Below are 24,252 nucleotides of genomic sequence, written 5' to 3'. Positions count from 1 at the left end.
TGTCCACCTCCGGGTTCACTTCCTGAGGTCACTGTTTGAAATTTTTGTTTCAAATGCATAAGATCTCTAGAAGTCTTTACTCCATCATCTTTCTACAGTCAGGGATGAAGTCAAAAGAAAGTGCTATGATCAACAAAGACTAATTTCCCTATAAAACGTAAGCCTCTTATCATCTGAATTGATTTCTGTTCGAACTAAAACATTTCCTTTACACTATCATTTCACGCTGCAGGCAGGACCCCTGGTTATTTGTTCTTACTATTAAAAAGGCTTTTTTTTTTTTCCTACCCCGAGTAATAGGTTTTCTCCTTCTCATCTAGTCTAGGCTTCTCCTCTTAAGCAAGAAAGTCCTCAAACCTCTAATGCTTCCCTTGTTTTCAACACCCATTGTGAAAGACATTTGTGAGCATTCCTGGGAGCTGCTTAGGCACTTAAGAGGTCTGGTGTCCACAGCAGCACTGAGCTCATAACTCACTGGCGCAGCTATATGACAGTGTGGAACATTAAGGCCTGATGGACCTGAGCCAGGAAAGCGATGAAAAAGAATAAGACATATTGGCAAGAGCAGAAAACAGAAGGTGGAGAAAAAGTCTGAAATCTTGCCAGAAAGAAAGGATTTAGGACTGGAAGAAAAGCTGAACCAAGGTGGGAAAAGTATCTGAATTTTCAACCTCCCCCCTGCACAGCTCAAGATGATTCAGTCCTGTTGATTTGTCTCACACTCTTGAGCAGCAGCTCATCTCCACTATCCCCACAAAACACTTCCTTCATTGCCAGCTCCATGCACAGAATGCAAAAGATGTCCTAACCCCAAAGACTGCCCTAGAGAAGACACAATGAGTGCTGCTTGCATACCACACCTGCCTTCCAGGGTTGAAAACTGAGCAAGGTCAAACATGTACCTCCCTCTGCATCTTGTTCTCACGGTTCTCATGCTGGAGCCTGACACACAACTACTGTGGTTACATTTACACCTTCCTCACTCCTGCTTTGGTTCTCTATGTCAGAACACTACCAGGCAGAACTGACAGCAGATCTGCTGTTGACCCCATAGACTGTTGTGAAAGCATCTAGACATAAACAGGGATGTGGTTCACAGTCAACCATTCACACCTAGACTTTTCATGCCCTTCATTACCTGTGTTGGGCAGGGAAAACCAGCAGCAATGGCAAAAAAAAAAAAAAAAAAAAAAAGGACACAAAGAGTCTTTACTGAAGACCTAATGGGTCTGTGTTGATGGGGAAATACTGCATGAAGCCCTCACACTGACAGAAGTGGAAACAGTGAGGCAATTAAGGCATGAAAAGGAGAAGGTTAGTATGTCAGATCTTTATTAATGCGGTAACAAGTGTGAAACAGCACTGGATTTACCAGAGTTGTTTTGAAAACAAGTGCCACTCAGATCTATGCTGTGCCTCTACACTTAGAGCAGAAATCTACCCCACCCTCACCCCATGCACCAGGAAGGCATAAACATCTTTCAAACTGGGTTGGGTATTCCATTTTGCTGTACCTCACAATTTAAGGAGGTCAATATGCAGCAGGTTGAAAGATTTATCATGCAATCTCTATCAGGCTCATGGATCCCAGTTTGTTATTTAAGGGTTTTCTGTTTTGCTAAATCACAGCACTTCCTTCGTATCTCAGAGGGTGTGGATATGCAGCTAATGTCACTGAAGGAGATTTTTTTCCCCCCATCTTTACTTACCAAAAGACTAAGGAAAAGATTACAGGATCTTTACACTACCTTTTGAGATACAATTCACCCAGGTCACCTTATCATCACTCCTCCTTTCTCTTGCTGTCATGTTTGACTCAATTTCTTACTTTATCTGTGCCTTGACTCATTGCTAAATTTTAAACTTAACATGCTAGACTGCAGTATCCTTCCCTATCTGCTTTCTGTGCTAAAAAAAAAAAAATAAATCAGTGCTCCACAAGGTATGCAGAATGAAAAAGTTTAGTGTGAAGGTCTAAGAAACATCTTAATAGGTGCTAGAATTTGCTATTTTTTCATGCAGAAACTGCCTTTGACATTTGACATGACAGGAAATGTTGCTTCAGTAAGATGGACAATAGGCTGTGCTTAATTAAAACAGGCAGAGGGAGTGGAAAGGGAGAGAAAGTAAGTTATACCACATTTGCACATCACTATGTCCTCCTGAAGAGATTCTGAATACGGATTAATGAGGAACAAGAAAAATGAATGACATTTCCCCTAGCAATTATTTTTGCTGCGCTTCCTGCTGAAGACAGCCATGAGGAACCTGTGTAAATGAAAGCACATACAATGTGAAGAGCTGCTGCTGAGCACAGGATGACACAAACCCGGGTCCAAATTCTGCTTTCTAAAACTCACTTCCTACTTCTCCTGCAACACAGAGGAGAGTACCTCAGCATGACCCTAGAAGCAAAATGCATTCACCCTCAAAAAATGTCCTAGGAAGAAGCTGGGAAGGAGGAGACAGAAGAATGCTTATGCTGCTTGCACGGCGAGGTAGGGAAGTTAACGGATTCAGTTGATACCAGGTCTGGCCTCATGCTTTAGGTGCTTAGTGCAGAACACTCAGGGCTTGGCTCCATGATCTATTATCCATACCTCCTTCCCCTCCAGGGACAGCTCAGGTTCATTTGAAGCAGGTGGTACAGCCATAGGTGATTTCAAAACTGATTCTACCAAGACTTGTCCTCTTCTTTCAGCAGATGCCTGTCAAAGCTTGGTTCGACATGTCCCATTCTGCACCCCTCCGCTCAAAAATTATGAATTACAGTGCCCCGGACATCATTAAGTTGCCTTCTGGCCCTTTGCAAAATGCCCACATTTCAGCTGCTCTCAGTCCACAGCTGTCCCTGTTAACCACTACCTCCAAATGCTTGTTTCTCGTTAGCCTTATCTCACTCACTTTGGTTTCTCATTTAGAGCTTTTTTTTTTTTTTCATCTCTATCAGCCCATTTTCTTTTCTCTTTTTTTATAGGTTAAGTCTGAGGATGCTTCCCCCCCCTCATAATTCATGCGTCATAGACATCAAGGGAAGCGACAGAAGGGAACGCAGCATATGCGTAGAACTGAATAATCAGCTAAGAAAATTTCTAAGATGATGGAGGCAGTTCAAATAATATTGAACTACTAGTTCAATACACAATAGTTTACTACAGTTGACTGAGAAAATAAATGCATTATTGGCAAGTTGCTGGACACACTGAACCCCAAAGACAGAACTCCAGGCACAAGGCAAGATTTCAGTCTGACAAAGAAAGATGTTCAAGATCCATAGCCTGTTCTCAAAGGGATTACTTTGGAGTGGGTGCTATACCCAGCTCTACACACAGCAGGTATTAAAGCAACTGCACATCTTTGCAAACAAACATGGATTCATGCTAAAACTTAGGCAGTGATGCCTTCAACAAGTAGCTGAGTTTAAAACAACCTGATTTGCTTCCTGAATTTCCATTTCCCCATGTTGCTTTCTGGGGGTGTTGTCCCTACTTAAGGGCATCTTGCCTTGGACATTTGGAATATAGTTTTAAATAAAATTTCAAGACATACTATATGATAACCTGTTTCTAATTGCGAGGTCAAACTAGATCTTTAAGAATGAAGAGCTGACAGATTTTGCCTGTGTCTATTGGAGAGCTGACACCTGACCGCATAAACTATATTTAATAGCTGATATAATTAGATCCAGGTCTTTAGAGGAATTAGTTACTGAAGGTAATATTTTAATAAAAATCCATAGAGGATTATCACATCCCTAACAGATATGCATCAATTGCTAATGTCTCTGTTGTATGGAAGACAACGTTTCAGTGATCAAGGCAGATAATACGCAAGCTGAGAGAAAAATTCAGTTGTCTTTTCTGGTCTGGTTGCTCATTTGATGGAGTTAACACTTTTTCAGACAAGTGTGCTTTTTTAAAGTAAGAAATTCTGATCTCTTTATATTTACTAAAATAGAGTAAAAAAAAAAAAAGTACCAGCAATGAGAATAAAGCTGTATTATTTTTGTGGATGCTTTAAAGAATTTATCACTGTGCTGAAAGGGTAAGTTCTTTGTTTTGGATTTTAGTAAAGTTTGCAAAAAGTCACAGCCTCGTCCCAAATGCCACAGAACAAAAATTGGCAAAATGTTTTAGGAGGCAAATATTAAGTGTAAGTGGAATTTGAATTTACTGAGAAAGTAGCATTTTGGCTCGACAGGTGGATTAATGAGGGGGGGGGAGCAGAGCAGTGCAGTACACACAAATCACACAGCTGTAACTTACCATGTTACATTTCTTACAATAGTGTATCATATGGCACAAAATAAAGTCCATGAGGGTTCATCTTTTGGTTTATTCTGAAGCTTTAAAGGTTTACCATTTAAGAATTAATGTTTACAAGATCTGAAAAATATGGACATTGTGAGCGGAAATACTGAGAAGCGCTTTTGTAGGCATGCCAAAAGTATCCTTAATAATCTGTGCAGCCTTTTTGACTGAAGATGCTTTGACTCTTACAAGCAAATCCCTCCTCATTTCATCTGGTATGTGTTCAAGAAGCCCCAATTCTAGAAATACTAATGCTTTTCTCTTATCTATTTACTTTAACAGCTTCTTTGCCCAATTCCTAAGACTAGCACAATACTTCTCTGGCCCTCAAAATATAATCTTCATCCTCTTCCTGACTGCTTTGTAAACATTTTTTTTCCCCTATAATACCAGTAATCAGAAAAGCACACATTTTGAGGCTTCAAGCCACCTGCCTGCATTGGCTAATCTCTCAAGAACTTCTATACTATTCTCAAAATCTTTCTTATTAGGCACTTTGCTTCTTACCACCCAGCACTGCGGCTGACCCTTCTTTTCTGTCAACATCCCCCATTTTACCTTCTTTTTCTCATCGCTGTTCTAAACACCCCAATCACATGCACGGTGTGTGACGGACACCACCCATCCGGTGAAGCTCTTGTATTAAGAAAGGCCCTTTCTCCTTCCCAGCCTTCTCTCTCAACCTCTGCCTGCATTACCCTATTTGTACATAAAGGTATTTCTATGTAGGTAAAAAACCTTTTTTGTAACCCCCTCCATTCTAACACTACACATATATTGAGAGTGTATCAGTTCATCACAGCAAAGAGTTGGACATATAAACAACAGACTTATATTAGTCCCTTTTAAATTATACATATGCTATTGATCATGTACATTAATGGAACAATTTACATTCAAAAGTGATGGTTATATATTTATAGTTAAGAGAACTGGAGCTATGCAGAATGTTCACAACGAAAATTTTAAATCCACCTAATTTAAAGACTCTCTTTTGCTTTCTCTTTGCAAAATTGACTGAAGCCAAAACAAAGTGTTTCCCTTTAATTGTTTTGCTACAAAATATAGCACTTCCATACATTTCTGCTTTTGGAAAAAATAAAAATGCTTCTGTATTTGAAACTGCATTTTTGATTAACCATACTATGAAGTTCAGTGTCTTGGCATAAATCCAACTATTTCACAGAAGCCCCGAGAGAAAGAATGGCCCAAAATGAGCATTAGTCCATGACCTCTACATACACATAAATATGTATACACAGACTTATATATACACAGATGAGTTATCAAGATATCAAGATGAGGAGATACAGTGTGTGTATAATGCTGCAGAAAGAGGGCATGCTTAATTCAGGGGATAACAGTACACGGAAAAGAAGAAGTCTACAAGTCTGTGGCAAAAAGTCAGCTTTTCTGATATGTCTTATATTGGAGAGCATTGTTATATTTGATTTTAGATTTAAGAAAACAGAAAGCTCTTAGACACGCATAAAGGAGCACCAGAAAAAAATGGCCCTACCCTCAAATTCTTCTCAAATGCTCATTTAGCAATCATCAAAAGATAACAACTCCTTATTAAAAAAAAAAAAAAAAGCAGTGATTGATATTGCTAATATTTATGCATATGAGGGCAATGAGGAATATCATGTTATGCTAAAAGTCATGCAAGTTTCTCTAAACATCTGTGTTTGTTTCCAAGCAAAAAATCTCTATAAAGCAAAGGTCTGACATGAAAATGAGTCATCAGTAATTGACAGTAATCAGCATAGTATTAAAGCATATGAACAGCTACTTCCAATGCCCTCTACTTTTATTTTAGGCAGAGACCTGTTTGCCTATGTCCACTCTTGGGAACCAGAAGGCCTGAGACCAAGCCGTTTGGAAGCCACCCTGGTTGAGTAGGGCAGCTGGTGGAAAAGGCAGCCAAAGCTCTCTTGCTTCTAACCCACAGTAACCCAAACTCCTTCTGACAAAGGAAATCAATACTTCAGAAGGAGACGTGCCCCAGCTTGGTGCAGAATCTCAAATGAACAAAAAGCCTCCTCCTGCCTGAAGATCACCCCTGGAGCACTGTATCAAAACTCACCTCATTTAATGCAAGCATCTGCAGAGGGTGTTTTCCCCTCCAGGCCTCCCACGTCCTTCTTTAACATTTACTGTTTGAGATCAGTAGGCTATACAATTTATCGCACCTGTCAAGGCTAATTTATTCATGCGATCTGGCAGTAATCAAAAAGACCAAGATCGATGTGCCAGCAAACCCTGACATTTATTCATATTTTAAAGTCCCGTTTGACCTTGAACTGCAGCTAACTGGAGCTGAACTTGTCAGCAGCTCTCTGAGGCTCACTGGGTCTGGCAGATCAGTGCCTCTGGGCTAAAGGCACAACATCAGGGCAACAAATGCTCGGACCATGAGCACGAAAGGCTGAACCATAGACAGAGGGGTAGGGAAAACGGCACCATTAACAACGCAGCAGTCACCGACCCACCAGTTGATCCAGCACACACACTGGTGCAGATTTTATCTGCATGTTCCCACAGTACAACTGTTCAGGAGTCAATGAATTTTTTGCTGAGGGGTAAAAAGGGGGAGAGAACGGAGTGAAGAAGGAATATGACATATGTCTGCCCACAGCAGGACACCCTGTGTTATCCTCAGCAGACTGCTGCCAGACTGGTGAGTCAAAGGAAGAGACAGAAAATAACATCACCTTCCCTCCTTGGGGAGGGAACAGAGACAGCGGCTGGTGATCCAGCCACAAAGGGCAATGCAGAAGATATATCAGAAACTCTGCAACCCACTAAGTACCTGCCAGCACAATGTGGCAAGTTCAACTGGAAACAGGAACAGAAAAAACAGATCAAGAAAATTGCTTTGAATGTGCTCTAGCACTCCTAATCAGGGACAGGCTTTAGAATATGCTTATTCCCCTTGAAATCCATCACCCTCCTCCTCTCCTCAATCATATCCTAAAGGAACACAGGATTTTCAAGCACAGTTCTTCTAACACGTGCATGTGCTGTAACCTCCAGTAATCATGTCAGGCTTTGAATTCAGAACAATTAGTAGGGAAATACAATAAAGTCTATTTAAAATAGTTTCAACCTGGGCTCTGCCATCAAGTGACTCTCAAATATGCCATAACATCATGCCTTGTTGGAGGCTCCTGCCTCAGTTTCCCCTTGGTTAAATGGAAGCATACTTATTTACCCGCTCCCTCAGAGCACGCTAGGAATTATGGGCCTGACGTTCCATGAAGTTACTGAATTGTTTGTTTTTCTGCTGATAGGAAGGCATTTGTGTAAATGACATGTTATTAGAGATGCAGAGGAAATCCAAGTGGCATTTTAGGCAGAAATATGCAGCTATGGTTTTACTTAAACATGCAAATAGATTATTTTATTACAGTCAAAACACCTGATCATGTAATATGCAGTTGCATCTAACACAGATCTTGCAGACTTATTTTGATGCTTCTCTGGGTTCTCATTGGCTGCATTTCTCATGTTATAAATTCTATATGTCATATTAAATAGAATTTTTCAGCGAAATCTACCTTTTCTAAGCCTAGAATACAAATAGAAGTGACAGCTATACCATTCTGTGTTTGTTTTTCCTTTCTTTTAAATAGCTAACACCTTTCCATTATGTTGGAAGAAAGTTACCAATGGAAAGCAATTGGCATTTTGACCAATGCATTTGTGCATGTTATATATATGTCCAACATTGCCATGCAATCTAACCTGATGTTCGTGGAAGAGAAACGGTGACATACGAGGATGCAAAGGTTAATTCGTCTGTGTGGATCTAGACTACCTGCAGTACGCAAGCAGTGAAACTACATATGAAGCTATGGAAGTTACAATAAATGTGCTAATAAAGCATTTCAGCCAGCTTGTTCCCTATTTTTTCTATGTAGAAAACAAAATTTGAAGGAGAGAATTGTGGAACTCTTTAAGGGAGACTAAGTATTTTACTGGAAATTTTTTTCATTTCCTTCCTTCCTTCTTTACTAAAATGACTTTTATTTGTGCAGGAACAAAGCAGGAATTCAGCTCCACAATAATGATAACAAAAAGGACAGATTAAATGTGGCAAACGGGTGCCATCAAGTTCCCGACTCCTGGCAGCCAATATGATCTAAACGTACATTCCTGCACACATCATGTCCCGAAATACTGTCATGAAACATTCCCCCAAAGCTTGTAAAAGACACTGAATGGAAGGAAATGATATATACCTCTGCAGGATGAGCAAATTTTTTTTTTTTCATTCTTTGTTTAGACAACTGATGACCGGAGTCCTTCTAGGACATGACTGCAATCAAATGCTCACTGGCACCTGTACCAAAAAGGAAGAGATCATAAAATTGAGGCAAGCTTGGGAAAATATTTTAGGGTTTATTTCTAGGAGGAAGATTAGGTGGCAACAGATGAACTTCTCATCTGCTCACTGTTTTGTCTCTGCCAAGGGCTGCCATCATGCCCGCAAACATGCCCCCCTGTGTGTTTTCTGTCTGTGCTCAGTTGAACAGGGGTTTGTTTCCCTGCTGTGTGCCCTGTTCAGGCCCCTCTATGCCAGGTCTCATTCTTCTGTGAGCTCTTCGGGGGAGAAAGTGTCTCTCCCTGCCACCTTCCTGCAAGGTGCCTGGCCAATACTGCCTTTCTGAAATGTTAACTGCAAAACAAATAACAAGAGCTCATCTGCACTCCTTTCAGAGGACATTTTCTGCCACTCTAGAGATGACAACTTCACTGTTTTGCCTACTATACAGTTAACGTTATCATTGCCACTTGCAGATGGGCAAACTGAAGAGGAAAGGTAGGAAACAAATTCCAGATCACACAGCTGGCAAGTCAAGTGCTTGACCTGCTACCTGGCTGGGGGCTCCTTTGTTGTGAATATTTCCATTGCACTATGAGTGCCATTAAAACGAATGTTATAGAAGACTTGCATTAAAAAAAATCTCATTGCCTGCTAATCTGCTGCCTTCAACACAAAATAGTTTCTCTCTTTCATGCACAGTGTTAAGTTGCTTTTTTTCTGTGTATTACACACAATGTAAGTAATGATCTAATTTTTTGGCACTGAGGAGTGAACCTTTATTCAACAACACAGGTACTCGCATCATTCCCACCCTGCTTCTGCTCCTCAGCTCGCAGGTATCTATCACACCAGCCCAACATGCTTTGCTTTATTCAGGCAACACTATCACAAGAATAATCATTAGTTAGACATTTATTTAGCAGACTGCAAAATATACAGTAAAAAATGTCATATCACCTCCTAAAGTTTTCCAGGCAGAATTAAACCAAACCCAAACAAACCTAAACCCCACAACACTTCCCTCCTCCAAACCCACATCGTCAAAGATCAGCTCTGTTTTTCTCATGCTCATGTGACAAGAAAGCTTCCACTCACTGGTGGTAAGGATTTATATGCCTCTGTTTAACATCATAAATAACAGCGATCTGAATTTTCTTACAAGGGTAACACCTCAGCAACAGATGGCCAAGTTATCCATTTCAATACCTACAGTCCCATCTCCAGACCCTGCACTCAAGATGGGAGGACTCTATAAATCTGACAGCTCACCTCTAAGGCTGAAGTACGCTTTCCCAAATGAGATGGTTGCCTGGAGGATAGCACTGGGAAAACCCTCCAGCAACACAACCACACATAGGAGCCCTGACCGCAGCCAAGGAAAGCAGCTTGGGCTGTGGGTCTCACATCACCTGGCTGCTCCTCTAGGACTTACCCAGGCTGCTGGTCTGGGTCAGTGAGCTCCACACAGGACACTGGCCCAAACCAAGGCTTTGCTTCAACTGCAGAAGTCCAGGCTGAAAGGACTCCTGCTATCCTAAGAGCCCTCTATACTTCCTAGAGGGTCAGATTAAACCTCTCATGCCCAGAAAAACAAGAACCACCTGGGGAGCTAATCAAAAGGTCAATTAGAAAATGGGCATCTCCCTGCTCTGGGAACAGCAGGGATCCTGAAACACTTTTACATTTCATTTTTTGAGTGGAAAGATGATGTTTTCCGCAGCACTTTCTTTTTTTTTTTTCCTCTAAGGGTTCTGAAAAAGATTCAAAATGGTTCCAGAAAAAGAAACCTTTTGCAAGGTGTGCTGGGACCTGGCTAAGGACTGACTGACAGCTGGGAACCTCTGGGTACACAACAGCCCAAGCCAGGCTTTCAGTAATCAGCATCAAAATTTAGAGTTCTACAGAACATTTGGAGTTCTGGATGAGTTGTTATTTTGCAATAGAAAATATGTTGTATCAGAAAGTTTCGGGCCAGCTGTAGCTCATCTGTAGGCTTTTGGTTCAGGCTCATCATTAGGCAAGTGAAACCTATTTCAATCTCAATGCAATTAGCACACTCAACTTCTCTGAATTTTCCTCTCTCTCTCATTCCGTTCACATTTGCCGCTGCAGAGGAACCTGTGTTAGATTTAAATTAAACCTGCAGAAAAGTGGCTGAGAAGAAAGCAGCAAAGACTAAGGAAGCATTTTCTTTCCTCAGTTCTTTCACTGTTGATCTCTCTCTGAAATTTCCAGCCTTGTGCTTTTATAGTGTCCTAGTACATGAAAGAGTTTGTAACATAAAATGTTACACTCAATGGAGCATGATGTGATATTGAAGCCAAATAGCCAGATGCTCTTTTCTGAGCTGTTTCCAACGCTCCCACTTTAGAGAGTGTTTTCAACGTTATTCACAAGCTCTAGTCCTGTAGTTTGCTGGCAATTTCATGCTAGAGCACCATTGTGCTATGTTCTGATGAAAACATTGTTTTCCATTCAAGGTTACAGTTATCTTCAATTTAATAAAAAGAAAAAAAAAAAAAAAAAAAAACAACCAACAAAACCACGCTGTGGTTCAGAGAAATTCCAGACAGGTAGGGAGTTGGATTCTCTCCCCAGAAACACAATTGTGTAGAGTACAATTGAGACTATGCAAATGATCTGGTCAGAGAAAAACCCAAGTAATCTAGCCTAGTCAGAACGGACAGGGCCATCTCTTAGCTGTTTGGCTTTGCTTTACACTGTTTTCACATTCCTTTCTTTCTTGTGTGGGAAGACACTTTACACAGAAAACCCTCCGGTTTAAAATGTGGTTGATGTCAGACATTTGAAACCTGGCACCAGGCACTGGTTGTCACACTGGAATTCAGCCTGTCCTCTTCATCTGCTTTTTCATGGTTTTCTTGTTTGCTGACAGCACTGCGTCTCTCTGGTTCACTGCACAGGGGCATGAGCACCGGTTACTGGGAGGACACAACCACAGAGCCAGGACCAGAGTAACCAGGGCTGCTAACAGCGCTCTCCAAGCTGTTAATACAGTTATCGCCCTCCATAGCTCATCAGGACTGGCAGTTGCACACTTTGGCAATGGGGGCAGCGGTGATTCACGGTGACTTTGGACACTCCAGGGTTCAGCAGCCTGGGATTTAATGCCTGCATGAGTGTCTTCACTTACAACTAAGTCTGTCTCCTTTTCCAGACAAAATGCATTATTGCTATATACAAATGTCAAGCCTAATCTCGTCCTATTTGAATCAATGAAACTCCACTGGAATTAAAAGATGCTGAACATTTAGACGGGCAGAGGACCTGGCTCATCACATATGCACATCACTGTAGAACAGACTATTCCAGTCCCTATTTTGAAGAGGGAAAAGAGCTGCGAATTAATGTAATCCTGCCACCATGGATTCAATCCTTTCACGATTTGTTAATTCTTGACTTTACAAGCTGAACATTCTTTTACCTTAGGAAATGCCTATGAAAATGCTAAATTAAACTGGAGATGGAAAAGACGACACCTTTACTTCCATGACTTATCTGGAGGGTGAGACCTAGGAAATTTATCACAGAGATCGTTGCAACCTATGTGTTGCAACAACTTCCAGTAGCAGCAGATTACATCACTGACTAGGATTTTGCTTAGGCAGTGCAGAGCTCAGTGTAGAATTGGTCAGAAACATTTTAATAGCATTTAACTTTGTGCTGAAAATGCTGCTTTATCGCACTCCACTGTGAACAGGCGTGTCTAAGGACAGAGTGCACCACGTTTTCAGATGCCAGAAACTGTGATTTTTTGTTAGCATCATTTAAGTGATTAAAGGTCTTCAAACTGAAAGGCTTTCTTTCAAAACTTTTCATTTGAAACTCAATTAATTTATACTAAAAATTACAGCTTGGGAAAGGTCAAAATAAAAATGAAGTCTTTTTAGATTTACCGAAATAAGACATTTTGATTAACCTGTATTTTTGTACAATTCTCACTTGTATTTTACAACAGCATGTGGGAAAAAACCCTGAAATCTTAAGAAACTCTGCAGAACAGGGTTCTTACTTACCTCTTAGCTCTAAGACTAGGGGCCTGGCCTCATGAATCACACAAGGTAAAAAACATTGTCCAGAATTCAGAATGAAAGTTTGCTATACATAAACATTGTGGCATTTTTATTACAGCATACCAGCCGAGAATCTGCATTTAAAACACTGACTGCTCAAAGGAATCTAAATCTTAGCTAAAGGTAATAAAATCAGGTCAAGAATTCACCACTCAACAATCTGCCATTAGCATTGCTGTTCAGAGACAATGTAGTTCATCTGCTTTTAAAGAAAGTAAAGATGGGCCATATAGCGTAAGTTTGGAAAGTAGAATGATTTGCTTGTGTGTGAAAGTCTGTTAGGTAATGAGTTTTATTTCCTCATAAAGAGATTTCGGTGAATCTGCATCATGATTTTTTTACAGTACACACAGTATTTCTGCAAAGCCCAGAGGTGGGACTGCGTTTCTACATACATAAGCCATGCTCGATTTCAGCAGCTTGGCCACCATCAGCAATGTAATCACAACAGCAGAGAGTGCAAATGATCTGAGCTTTTATCCTGGTTTTAGACAATTTTTTTCAATCCTGATGAACTCTGTGTTTCCAGGGCCATGCCGTTGCCAGTTGCCAAAACTGGCCAAAGTTACCTGTGACACATCTGCACGAGCCAAGGTCACAACTAACCTTAAGCATCCAGCTAAGCTCTGCTGGAGACCTAAGCCATCACTTTGAATTCATCATAGAGTTAATTTGTCACACTGGTACCCAGAGACATCTCTAATCAATTTCCTGGGCCAGGACCTTTTAAACAGTAGGTTTCTTTCAGATATCTCAAACTGGGTAAGTCTTTAGTTCAGGGGCGGGGGCGGGGGGGGGGGTGGTGGTGGTGTGTGGAATGGGGATGTATTTGTCGTTTGGTTTGGTTTTTTGGTTGTTGTGGGTTTTTTTATTTTTTTTTTTTTTGTGGTTTGTTTTTTTTTTTTTCCGAATCTCTGAGTTAGCACCTCTAAGAATTCATCAACTGATGCAGATTCCCTCCTTTGAGGTATATCACAGTGCTATTGAGAATAAAGGAGTACGTCCAGTTGATGCTGGCCATGAAAGAGAAAAAGTTTTGCTTTCAGTTGTCAATGCGGCAACATGTTTTATCTAATTTGTTTGGATTCTTAATGGTAGAAGCAGAATTTAATTTGTACTAGAGCATCTTTCAAAATAAATGCTTGATCTCTTCCCACCCACCATTACAATTGATGGGTATAAAATAAAAAGAACAGCAATTCATTCACCTTATCACTGGAGCACCAGAGGAAAAGAGAGATCCTTGGTGCAATGATTAATGACTCACTATAAAAAGATGCATCATAAACTGCTTGTATTAGGTCAAATAGTAAACTAGGCTTTTAACGTTTATAAGATCCCTTTCTAAATAATTAAGCGTGTCTGTAGCTCCCACTAGGAAGGGAATTCACATGATGCTTGCAAACCATGCAGCTTCTTACAGGGTCACATTTTGGGACCCTTATTTAAAGGGATCCCTGTCTTCCTCTACATTGAAGCAATGCCCTACTTTCTCTTACTATTGGGACATCTTCTCTATAACAGATCAGAGAGACCATTCAATATCTGGGAACAGCAAAGACGAACCTGATCTACCCTGAGCTTAAGGTATCTTCTTGAGGCACAGACACATCCACAGCTTTGCTGCAGGAGAAAGCACCATTACTTTTCTTTATCTCTGCCTCCAGGTTGGGAAAAGGACAGCTGACTCACAGCTGAAATGAAAATAGGGCTGTCTACTGCTCACTGGACCCATGTGGACACAAGGAGGCAGAGCAGCGGTGTGGTGCTTGCCTGCAGGCAGCTAACAAGCCAAGCTGCCCATGCTTGTGAAGGGCACCTCATGCACACAGGGGTCAGCCACAATTTGACTTTGAAAATCCCTGGCCAAAATCAGCTTTTAGGTGCTCACATACAGTTCCCATCAGCTTCAGTAGCTGGTTGGTGAACACTCAAAGAATCGCACCATTTGTCCGTAACAGAATTCAGTCCTGTATTTATCCATCTTGCGGCAAAACTGTCATCTTTGAAAAATATAGTACAAGATGACATTATATAAGTGTTTCCTTACTATCACAAGCCTGCAATCATGTCCACCTCCCTTTTATTTCCTGGAACATCTGGTGCTTTTTCTCAACCAAACCAGAATCTCCCTAGCTTGGGAAACAGACATTGGCTTCACTGCACAGCTACACCACTAGGAGAATGTCGCAGCTCTAACAAAGATGAAGTTTACACAAAAAAATAATATGAGTTAAAGAAAGGGCTGCAGAGCCCTAAATATTTTCAATAGATGTGGTAGCCCCAGTCGGTTTATGCACTGCTTACTGCTTACTCAATACAGAAAATCACTTAGGTTAATTATTTAAATATTTCCATCTGTGGCATTTAGAAAAGGCAAAAACCAATAGTGAAACACCCAAGATGATAATTTTTTAATAAACAATAGATTTAAGGGGGATTAGCTGGGTTATCAAACAGTGTCCTCCCAAATCAGCTCATTAGTTTCACTGACTTCCCCTATTTAACTTTATTAAAACAATTTAAATAAGGGTTCATTAGATGCAATGTAATCTAATTCAGACACTCCAAGCCTAATCCCTTTTCTTTTAGCAGTAACATGATAATAGTTTGCAAAAAAGTTTAAAGGATTATTGTTACAGCTATTTTAAATAGGGACTGTTTTCAGCCAAACGCGTGCCACCGCTTCCCCACCATTTTATTATTTATTATTATATTATTCCTTGCTCTTTATTCATTCATTCTATTTCCTTCCCTTTCTGTCTTTCATTGCTCCACACAAGCAGAGTGACACATGGGCAACAGCATCCCTCTGTGCAGGTGTAGGGGAGGTGACAAATATCCCCACATGGGTCAGTGCAGTGGGCCTTGAGAAAGGAATGATTTTTAGCAACTTACTTTGAGATTCTGGAGTTAAAAAAAAAAACCTTTGTAAATTCACAGAGATTTTATAAATATCCTAGAGGGAAGGGAGAAAGTTCCTGTGCATTTTCCTGCTGCTAGTTTCTGACAGCTCTGAAAGACACGCAGGAGGGGATCACATGTAGGGCTTGCAAATTAGGAGGCAGACAGTGTATATTACTTACCATGCCAGATCCAGGCTGAAAACATAGAGTAACAGATCCATACTATGGACATACAGCTTATTTCAGAATGAACTTACTCATATTCTTGTACTTTCACAAAGCCTTTTTCAAACAGTAGGTTAATTATCCTTCAGAGGTCAAAAAAAAAAAACCCAAACAAAAAAACCCCAAAGAATGAGAGCTGGTTTCTAGATCCTAGATATCTGTAGACTTGAACAGGGTCTCTACCCCTGAAAACCTGTCCTCACCCACTTCAAATCCTTGTCTCTTCAAGCAAGTGCCATTTCATAATCCTATTAAAACCTTTGCCTCTGTTTACCAGGAGCTCTAATCGTACTCAGCAAGTTCTCATCTAAGGAAGAGCGACAGCTTTCAGATTTCTTAGGAGGCTTATTCATCAGCTATGCCAGAGTTTTGCCAAAGCATTCAATCTATTCTGGGAGCAGCCATGTGGAAAAAGTTTCAAACATCTCAAAGCCCCGCACAATGATAAAGGAATGCTCACACAATCCTGGTAATAGCTTGACCCTCTTAAGGAAAATTGGATGATTTGTGGTAGCAGTTTTTCTGTCCCCTATGTGAATTCTGAACCTTAAAGTATAAGCAGTGAATTCACACAGTCCCATTACAAACCCTATCCCTCTTGTGATGATGGAATAATAAACACACACCCATACGTGAAAATAAAGTCTTGCTGCAATGACCTTCTTCCTCAGCTCACTGGTGTGAAGGAGTTTGTATCCATTTTAGAAAAAAAGAATCGGATAAAGAATGGACTAATTTGATGTTCAGTGTTTCACCATGATCAGAATATATGCTTTAATGAGCCCATTACATGCACCAGGGACATGTTACTGTGAAGCAGGGAATAAAGAGTAAGGGGAAAATAATTAAACAGTCAGCTTTATAATGAGGAAACTGTGTTCATGCAACATTAAGTGGCCTAATTTTCAAGTGCTAAGCAAAGACACGTTCCTTGGACTTTAGAAGGACTTGCTGGCAAGCACCACCTTGAAAACAAGGGCAAAGGATCACAAGTATCAAACTTCCTATAGGTCTGGAAGCACAGGGTGAAATGATGCTGCCCTCAAGTCATCTGTCCACATTTTGCATTGACCTATCTGACAGGATCAAATACCTGTAACCCTGTAGTTCGTACTCTGTAAGGAGGATCCTTAAAATTTTAATATACAACAGCATTCATCATGTGTGGTCTGTAGAATGTTGCAGCTGACTTCTACCAGCCTGGCCGGCCCTAGTTTTCTGTTGGTACTGCATCTGCTAAGGCCACAAGCGTGTGCCTCAGCTAGGCACAACGAGCACATGAAGACTTAACGTAGCTGTTTGCACAAGCAGAGCTACTGGGAAAGGTGAAAATCTGTCTCATTGGGTTCAGACACTGACAGAATGAACCAATAAACCATATTTCTGACTGTTATCAGTTCTCTCAAGGCCAGTAAGGCCAGGAACATTCATTTACTGGGACTGTCAGTGGCAGATAGTGTTGCAATATCAATTACTTCAGAGTAATAGCCTATCAGTCAGATAGCAATTCTGTCAGGCCACAGGCTCCCTGTCTTTCTTTGCAAATGAATATGGCACAAAGTCTCTTCTTTGTTACTCACCCTCATGCCTAATTCAATGTTTTCTCCTCCATAGACCTCCATGCCAGGGTCAAGCAAGCCAATCTCACCAAAATACTCTCGGTCCACTACAAATGAGCATCCAATCATGGCTGGTGTCCTGCACAGAAAGATTAAAGCAAAAACCTAAGTCATTTATTAGCTATTACACAACACACCTCATAACAAATTTACACAGACAAAACAGTTCTTAGTCTTCCAGTTTACATTTTAAATTTTCCTATTAGCGTGCCATCACATTGCACCTCATCCCCCATTGGACAGAGGACCTTGGGGGACCAGAGCCACGCAAAAAACTAGCGCACTGCTAGACACACCTGGACCAGCTGTCTGTGAGACAGACACAAGATGTGAAGTCAAGTACTACACGCATTTAAGTGAAGCATCAGGCTGTTCTTCCTTTGTTTTATAGACAAAACTTCCGTGCTGGAGCTGAAGTTCACCACCATACAGAGTAGCACAAGAACTAGACAACACTGTATTTGAAGATTCATACACAAAAAACCCCCATAAACTTTGTCAGAAATGAGGACTCCCCTTACCCACATATTAAAAGTAAACGCATGTCAAGAGCCATGGATCAATCACGGTGTGAAGTTTGGCAAGGGACTCCCTGGAGTCAACTCTAGCAGATAAATTTCAGCCTTTGTGAAGCTATCCCATGAATAACATTTCTGTATTTGCTGAGGTCATTCTTTAGAAAAGGAAAGATGTTCAGATGAAGAGACTCTGCCCTCAGATCTGCCAACGGAGTGATTTCAGATAAATCATTTCCCTTCTCTGAGCATCAATTTCTTTATGTGTAAAACTATGGTTCTGCTCTCCTTTACAAAGCAATCTGAAACCTGTCACTGAGAAGCACCACATAACAACAAACTTTGAGATCATTTACCATATGAACACAAGCATTATTTCAAGGCAGTGCAAGCTAGTGACATTTGCTAGTTTCATTTGTCCACATTTTCTCTGCATCTCTGTACTGGTCACAACATCTGCCTCTTCAAAATTCAAGGTAAAAGCTATGTTTTGCTACTATAGCCCACAATTTAAAAACGTAAACTCAACTAACTTTAAGGTAGAAAACCAACAAGAGCCTGCAGCTCCACATTTGACTTGCAATTCAGCTGCAGGCTGCATAGTACCTGCTGCAAGATCAGAGGAAGTCATCCTGCAGTCTGATCTACAGGATGTGCCCAGGCCCTGGGGATAGACCCCCCCCCATTTTAGTGGGATCCCGACAGACCAGACTGCTGAATCAGGAAAACTGTAAAATCATTGAGAAATGAACACTTTTGGAGCTGACCTAGAAGAATGAGCCATGCTTCCTCTTCCATTGAAAGGCAGGTGATTTTCAACCATCTGGCAGATACAACGTCATTCCTAACAGTGCTATTATAAAAAGACATCACGAAAATTCTAATTTATTCAAATTTTCTATTTTCTAGTAGAATAGAGAATGCTCTATATATGGCACAAGCTTACATATATATATATACACACCATGAAAATGCTTTACAGAAACAAAGATGAGGGAAAAGGTCTAAACCCTATTTTAAGAAGTCTCCTTTGGAATGCATTAATGTTATACTGTCACTATGAAGTCTCTCTTGGCCTAGATACCTGCATATTTCTTGAATTTGTACAGAAAGCTATTCACAAGGTATTTGCCCACATCTGAGAAACATATTCATGAGGCAGTTTCATACACATGTGAAAAACTGCCCTGGCTGGGAAACTAAACACATCTTTTTTACCCACGTATTGGTGGATCCCACCAGTAGCAGCAGGTGGCTGCTGGAACAGTGTCACATAAGGTCCTTTTTCTCATAAGCAGTTCACAATTTCTACAGCAGGAGGTTAAAAAGGCTTCAAACAAACAGCCAAGATATGGTTAGATAAAATAATTCTTTGCTCCTGGGTCTAATGCATATCCCGACATCACAGAACACAGTCCAACCTATGTCAGGAACTATTTGGTACCGTTGAAAAGGTTCATTTGTTGAAGCACTGCTATTACTTATCTGTAATGGACTCTGCTGTAGCACTCACATTACCAGTACTGCTTCAGCATCTCTGCCTTGCACTTTTTCTCAGTTTGAAAGACATTGCAGCCCCTCAGATCATTACAAACCTATGCTGCAGTGCACACTATCCCCTCATGTTTTCTGTGCATAATTGAAAAAGGCAGCTGTTGATAGAAATACATTTGATCGTCACTGTTTCTGACAAAGAAGTTGAAATAGCTTGATTAACTCTCACATTCCACTCTTACAGAGTGAGATGTGTCCCCTGGATTATGAGCTGGGGGGGCAAGATTCAATAGCAGTTACAAAGGCAAACATCTGGCTTTCACAGATGACTTAGGACTGAAGTGGGGCTCTCAGATCCCTGCACTCATTCAGTCTAAAAAGGCTGGAGGAAACTGCAGCCAGATGTCACAAACCCTACAAAGAAACTGCAGCAGGGTCACCACTGGCACCCTCCGTGCTTGGACCTCTGCCACAACCCACAGTCCCCCTTTTGTGTCTGCAAGAAATTCTAGCACTTCTCTGGTGCTGGTATTTGTAAAGGCTTTCTGTTGAATCAGTCCCTAGTTAGAAGTTGTCTCAGAGTTCTATGAAAACCACGCGTGGGCCTGGGTACTCCTGGCTGGACACATCTATCTTCTGTTGATGCATATACTTATACACAAGGATCTTTGCAAGATGGATGGCATTTATAAATTCAAGTTATTTGGTAAAATGCATCTTCCTGCTTACAGTTCCTAGAGCCATGCCTGAAGACAGACTTGCCTGAAAAGGCTGAGAGCTCTCCTGTACGCAGGACCAGACATATCCTATATATATCCCACTGTCACATCCTCTGTCACTGAAAACCACATTTTAGGCTCCCAAGGAATAAAGTTGGTCTAGAAACTGAAATAAAAGAAGGACATGACCAAGGAAAGGGAATTCAGTAGCTCTGAAAGGAAATAAGTTTTTGAGGGAATATTTAGGTATTTCTTAAGTATTAACCATGATAAAAAAGGGAAGGAGGTGGAGGAAAGAAAGACATGCCACTTTCATCATTTTCCTTTTTTATGTCTTTAAAGCTAACCACAAGCTTCACTGGATGAAGGCTAGAGCATCACTGCTTTGCAAAACTGAGCTGCTAGTTTGGGTTCAGACTCATTCTCTTTCCAGACCCCCCAAAAAGTCCTCTGGAGGCAGCTCCTTAGAGCAGTAGGATGCTCCCATGAGGACGTTTCTCCTCCCTTCCTAATGAGGAATGGTACCACTAGGCTTTGCAGACTGCGCTCAGGTGCTGGAATCTCTCTCTCTGGGGGATGGATTTTTGCAGCTGCCAGCTCTGTCCATTAAAACACTGACTTGCTAATTGAATGGGGGTGGGAAACACATTTTAGATGCAACTACATAATCATCACTCGCAGACGCTTGCTACTGAGGACTGCCTTTGCAACTCCCTCTCTCTCTTCTAGGTTTTATTTGTTCTTATTAGATATATTCAAATATAGATTCCACAAGCCTTCACAGTTATTCAAACAAAAAAGTATTTTCTGGAATGAGCAACAACAGCAGTGCAATGGCAGAAGGAACCACACCCAGCTTTTCAGAGAAGCTAGTCAAAAATTGCCACTGTTAGTGCCTTTCTCTACCGAATTTGGCTGCCTGCAGCCACTGCTCTTCTGTGCAGCAGCAGGGCTGGAACCCCAGAAGCTGAACTGAGAAGCCTGTGGCTCTGCCCTGGCCGCATCCTGATGCAATGGAAGAACTTGCATACGATGCACTATGTTGAATTTTCTGCATGTTCAACACTTCCATCAGGTTCAACCAGAGTTTTGGGCATTCAGTCCTCATCAAGTCCAGGCCCTTAACTTCCCTCTACTTTGACTGACCCAACAGTAAACTAAGTATAATGCGATTGCACAGCCCAGTGAGCTGGTAACAGTGCTGTGAGCTTGGGGACCCTGACTATTCCCAGCTCTGTCATTCATCTGGTCTTCAGCAAGTCACCTCTCTCTGCCTCTGTTTCTCCATCTGTGAAGTACACATAATAATACAGGGTAGAAGTCTGAGAACTGCTTCAGCAGCTTAAAAGACTAAGATTCAGTTCTAAAAGTGCTTTAAGCATATAGGTGGATAATATTCTACTGGGCTACAGTGTCATATTGCAAACACTTTTAAAAAAACCAACTCCCCAAAAAGCATGAGACCCTCACTTGGCTGTCATCACCAGGTTTTTCCCGCACGTGAAAAACTCCGGTATATCTACCACTTCTAGTACAGTGCAGCAAAGACTTCCCTTCAAAGTCAGAAATGGATGTATAAGCAAGAGCAACTGTGTTCGCACGTCTTACACGCTGCTTACTAGCCAAGGGGCAGCAAATGAGAAGGTGCATGCCCTTAGCACTTCATGGCTTCTGTACGAGTTGGTCCACTCGGTGGACTCGTGACATTTTAAGTGGCGTCACGGACAGGATCCTGAGAGACAGAGGGGTGCAGGTTGTGTGTGGTCTGCAACAGGGGAAGGACGTTTCTTTCCAGCCGCACCCGGCCCTACGCTCTGAAAGGGTGAGAGGTGTCCAGAAAGCAAGGGGAGCGATTCGAATTTCCTGCACACCCCACACGCCTGGGTGTAGTGCATTCCAAATTCGAGCCGAGGGCTCTGTCTGTCGGGATCAAGTAAAAGATCTCTTAGTGCAAAAGGGGGGAAATGTTCTCATACAAATGAGAGTTGTCTTCTCGGGGCAGTGAAGGGACAACCTTACAGAAACTATAAGTTGCCTCCCTGTGGTAGATTTTGGTCCCTTCAACCACTCAGGGAAGAGAAGGGCGAAGCAGCAGAAGCTGTGTTTATGTGTGTAAAATATATTAACCTAAACCACATCTGCTTTATATAAAAGGACCTTCTTCCTTCCGTCATGCACTTTCTAGTAAAACAGTGACATTTTTAGAAGGAAGGTATCACAAAATACCGATTAGAGGTGTACTATTTTTTAACAACAACACAAAGGTGTTGGGAAGCTTAATTGATCTGTGGAATATTCTTTGACACAACTGAGGATGTTAAAAGCATTAATTATAATCAACAGCAGCACTCAAAGGATAATGTGGGAAACACAGCAAAATGTTTTTTTTGCAGCTAAAAACCTTAAAATGCGGCATAGAACAGTATTGATTCTGCACCAAAGAAAGATATAGCATAGTCAATTTGTGAAAATTACCTGATGGCATGGCTGTATCAAGGGAGATATGAGAGAGACATTACTCTGGGTAATGCCCTGGGGAAAGGGAGGAAGCAGAGAGCAGGGTTTTGTGGTGGTAAACGCTCCCTCCCTCCCTGCCTGCTGCTGCAGGTACCTTGTGGGTGGCTAGAAGGGAAGAGAGGCACTGTACGGAAGAGGGCAGTGCCTGCTATGGGATGGGGTACCAGAAACAGAGGACACATTGGCCAGAAACGAAAGCCATTTGCTGTAGTTCTGAGTCACGGCTATGGTGTTTTAGTGAGATCTGCAGGAGCATGGCTCTGTCGGCAAAACTCCAGCAGGCACTGATACCTATTTCTCCAGCCAGGTGCATCCCCCTCCTTCCCTCTACAGACAGTTGAAGGATGCTGCCTGGGGGCTCCATCAAGAGCAAGTGAAGGAGAAAGGAATGAGCGCTAGACTGACATACTGCATGTGATACAATAAGTCTTCCTCTCCCTTACGCATCTTTCTCCCCTTGCTTTAAGGTCAGTATACATGCAATCAGGTCACATTTGAAACAGTTTTCAGAGCATGCAAGAAGTCCAGTTTCCAGGACAACTGACCTACAAACACAAATGCATAAGTACAAACACAAATATAACTGTAAATTAATATATAAACATAAACGTATACATACAGGGAGAAGGAGAGAGAGAAAGAGATTCAAATGGCACATCACACTCCTTTGAGTTTTTAATCTTTCCTAGCAGGATGTTTCTTTGATTCAGGTTCCTAAGAAGCACCTCTCCCCGGCCTGACAGATAAGTGAGGAAACCTGCATGGTACCTGCATAAGCATTTATTTTTTCTTACAACTCATGTCTTCTGCAAGAAAGAGTCAAACCAAGTCGTGAGAATAGAACTTGAGGACAGATTTGCTATTCAGGAGCTACAGGAAAAAAACTGACAAGCTTTGTGATGGGAAGGTTTGTTAACCCCTTTGGAGAGCTATAGCATGTGAAAAAAAGCAACCCAGAATGTCTGGCTAGGAAAGGCAGGGCAATAGGGATGTAGAATAACTCTCTGATGCCCGATGGAAGTATCGTTTTTGGAACAGGCAGGATACCCATCAGAACCTGGAGAAACAGAAAAGAAACTGCTCTGTTACAGGCTCCTGTGAACTAGCAACTGAAAAGATGGCCATAATCGAACAATAAACAGCACCAGTTTTATTCTTACATGACAGCATGGTTTAACCTGAAAGACTTTACAGATGAGCCCCTTCCTCAGCCCAGGTATACAGACGGCTTTCTTCCCAGAGCAGCGAAGACCCGACATGGCTGCATCACCGTCACTATGACAGACCAGCACGGGGCCTGACCGGCCCGTGAGATGGGCACGCACACTCCCAGCTAAAGCAGGCAGTGCAAACTGCTTCACTGCTGGCATATCAGATGCTAACTTACACACATGAGCAAGACACACATGCTTTCTGGAGTGGCCGATTCAGTGCAGGTACACAGACATTCCTACTGGTACCAAGCTATGGCATATTAAAGCAATAAGTGAGAACATATGCAACAATGAAATGCACCACTGCTG

At 41.6% G+C, this 24,252-nt stretch overlaps 1 protein-coding gene across 1 annotated transcript in view; it reads right to left on the bottom strand.

Annotated features, from left to right (window-relative positions):
• GALNT9 (polypeptide N-acetylgalactosaminyltransferase 9) overlaps positions 1-24,252 on the bottom strand; it is a 153,018-nt gene that overhangs the window by 55,122 nt on the left and 73,644 nt on the right. Inside the window, exon 6 of the mRNA XM_086474153.1 lies at positions 17,446-17,563. Within this exon, the coding sequence (XP_086330279.1) occupies positions 17,446-17,563 (118 nt within the window). The remainder of the gene's footprint in view (positions 1-17,445; positions 17,564-24,252) is intronic.

This window comes from Leptosomus discolor, chromosome 16, assembly GCF_034619465.1.
Source record: "Leptosomus discolor isolate bLepDis1 chromosome 16, bLepDis1.hap2, whole genome shotgun sequence".
Taxonomy (NCBI): domain Eukaryota; kingdom Metazoa; phylum Chordata; class Aves; order Leptosomiformes; family Leptosomidae; genus Leptosomus; species Leptosomus discolor.
The sequence above is the reverse complement of the archived record's forward strand: the minus strand, read 5'-3'. Positions and strand labels throughout refer to the sequence as shown.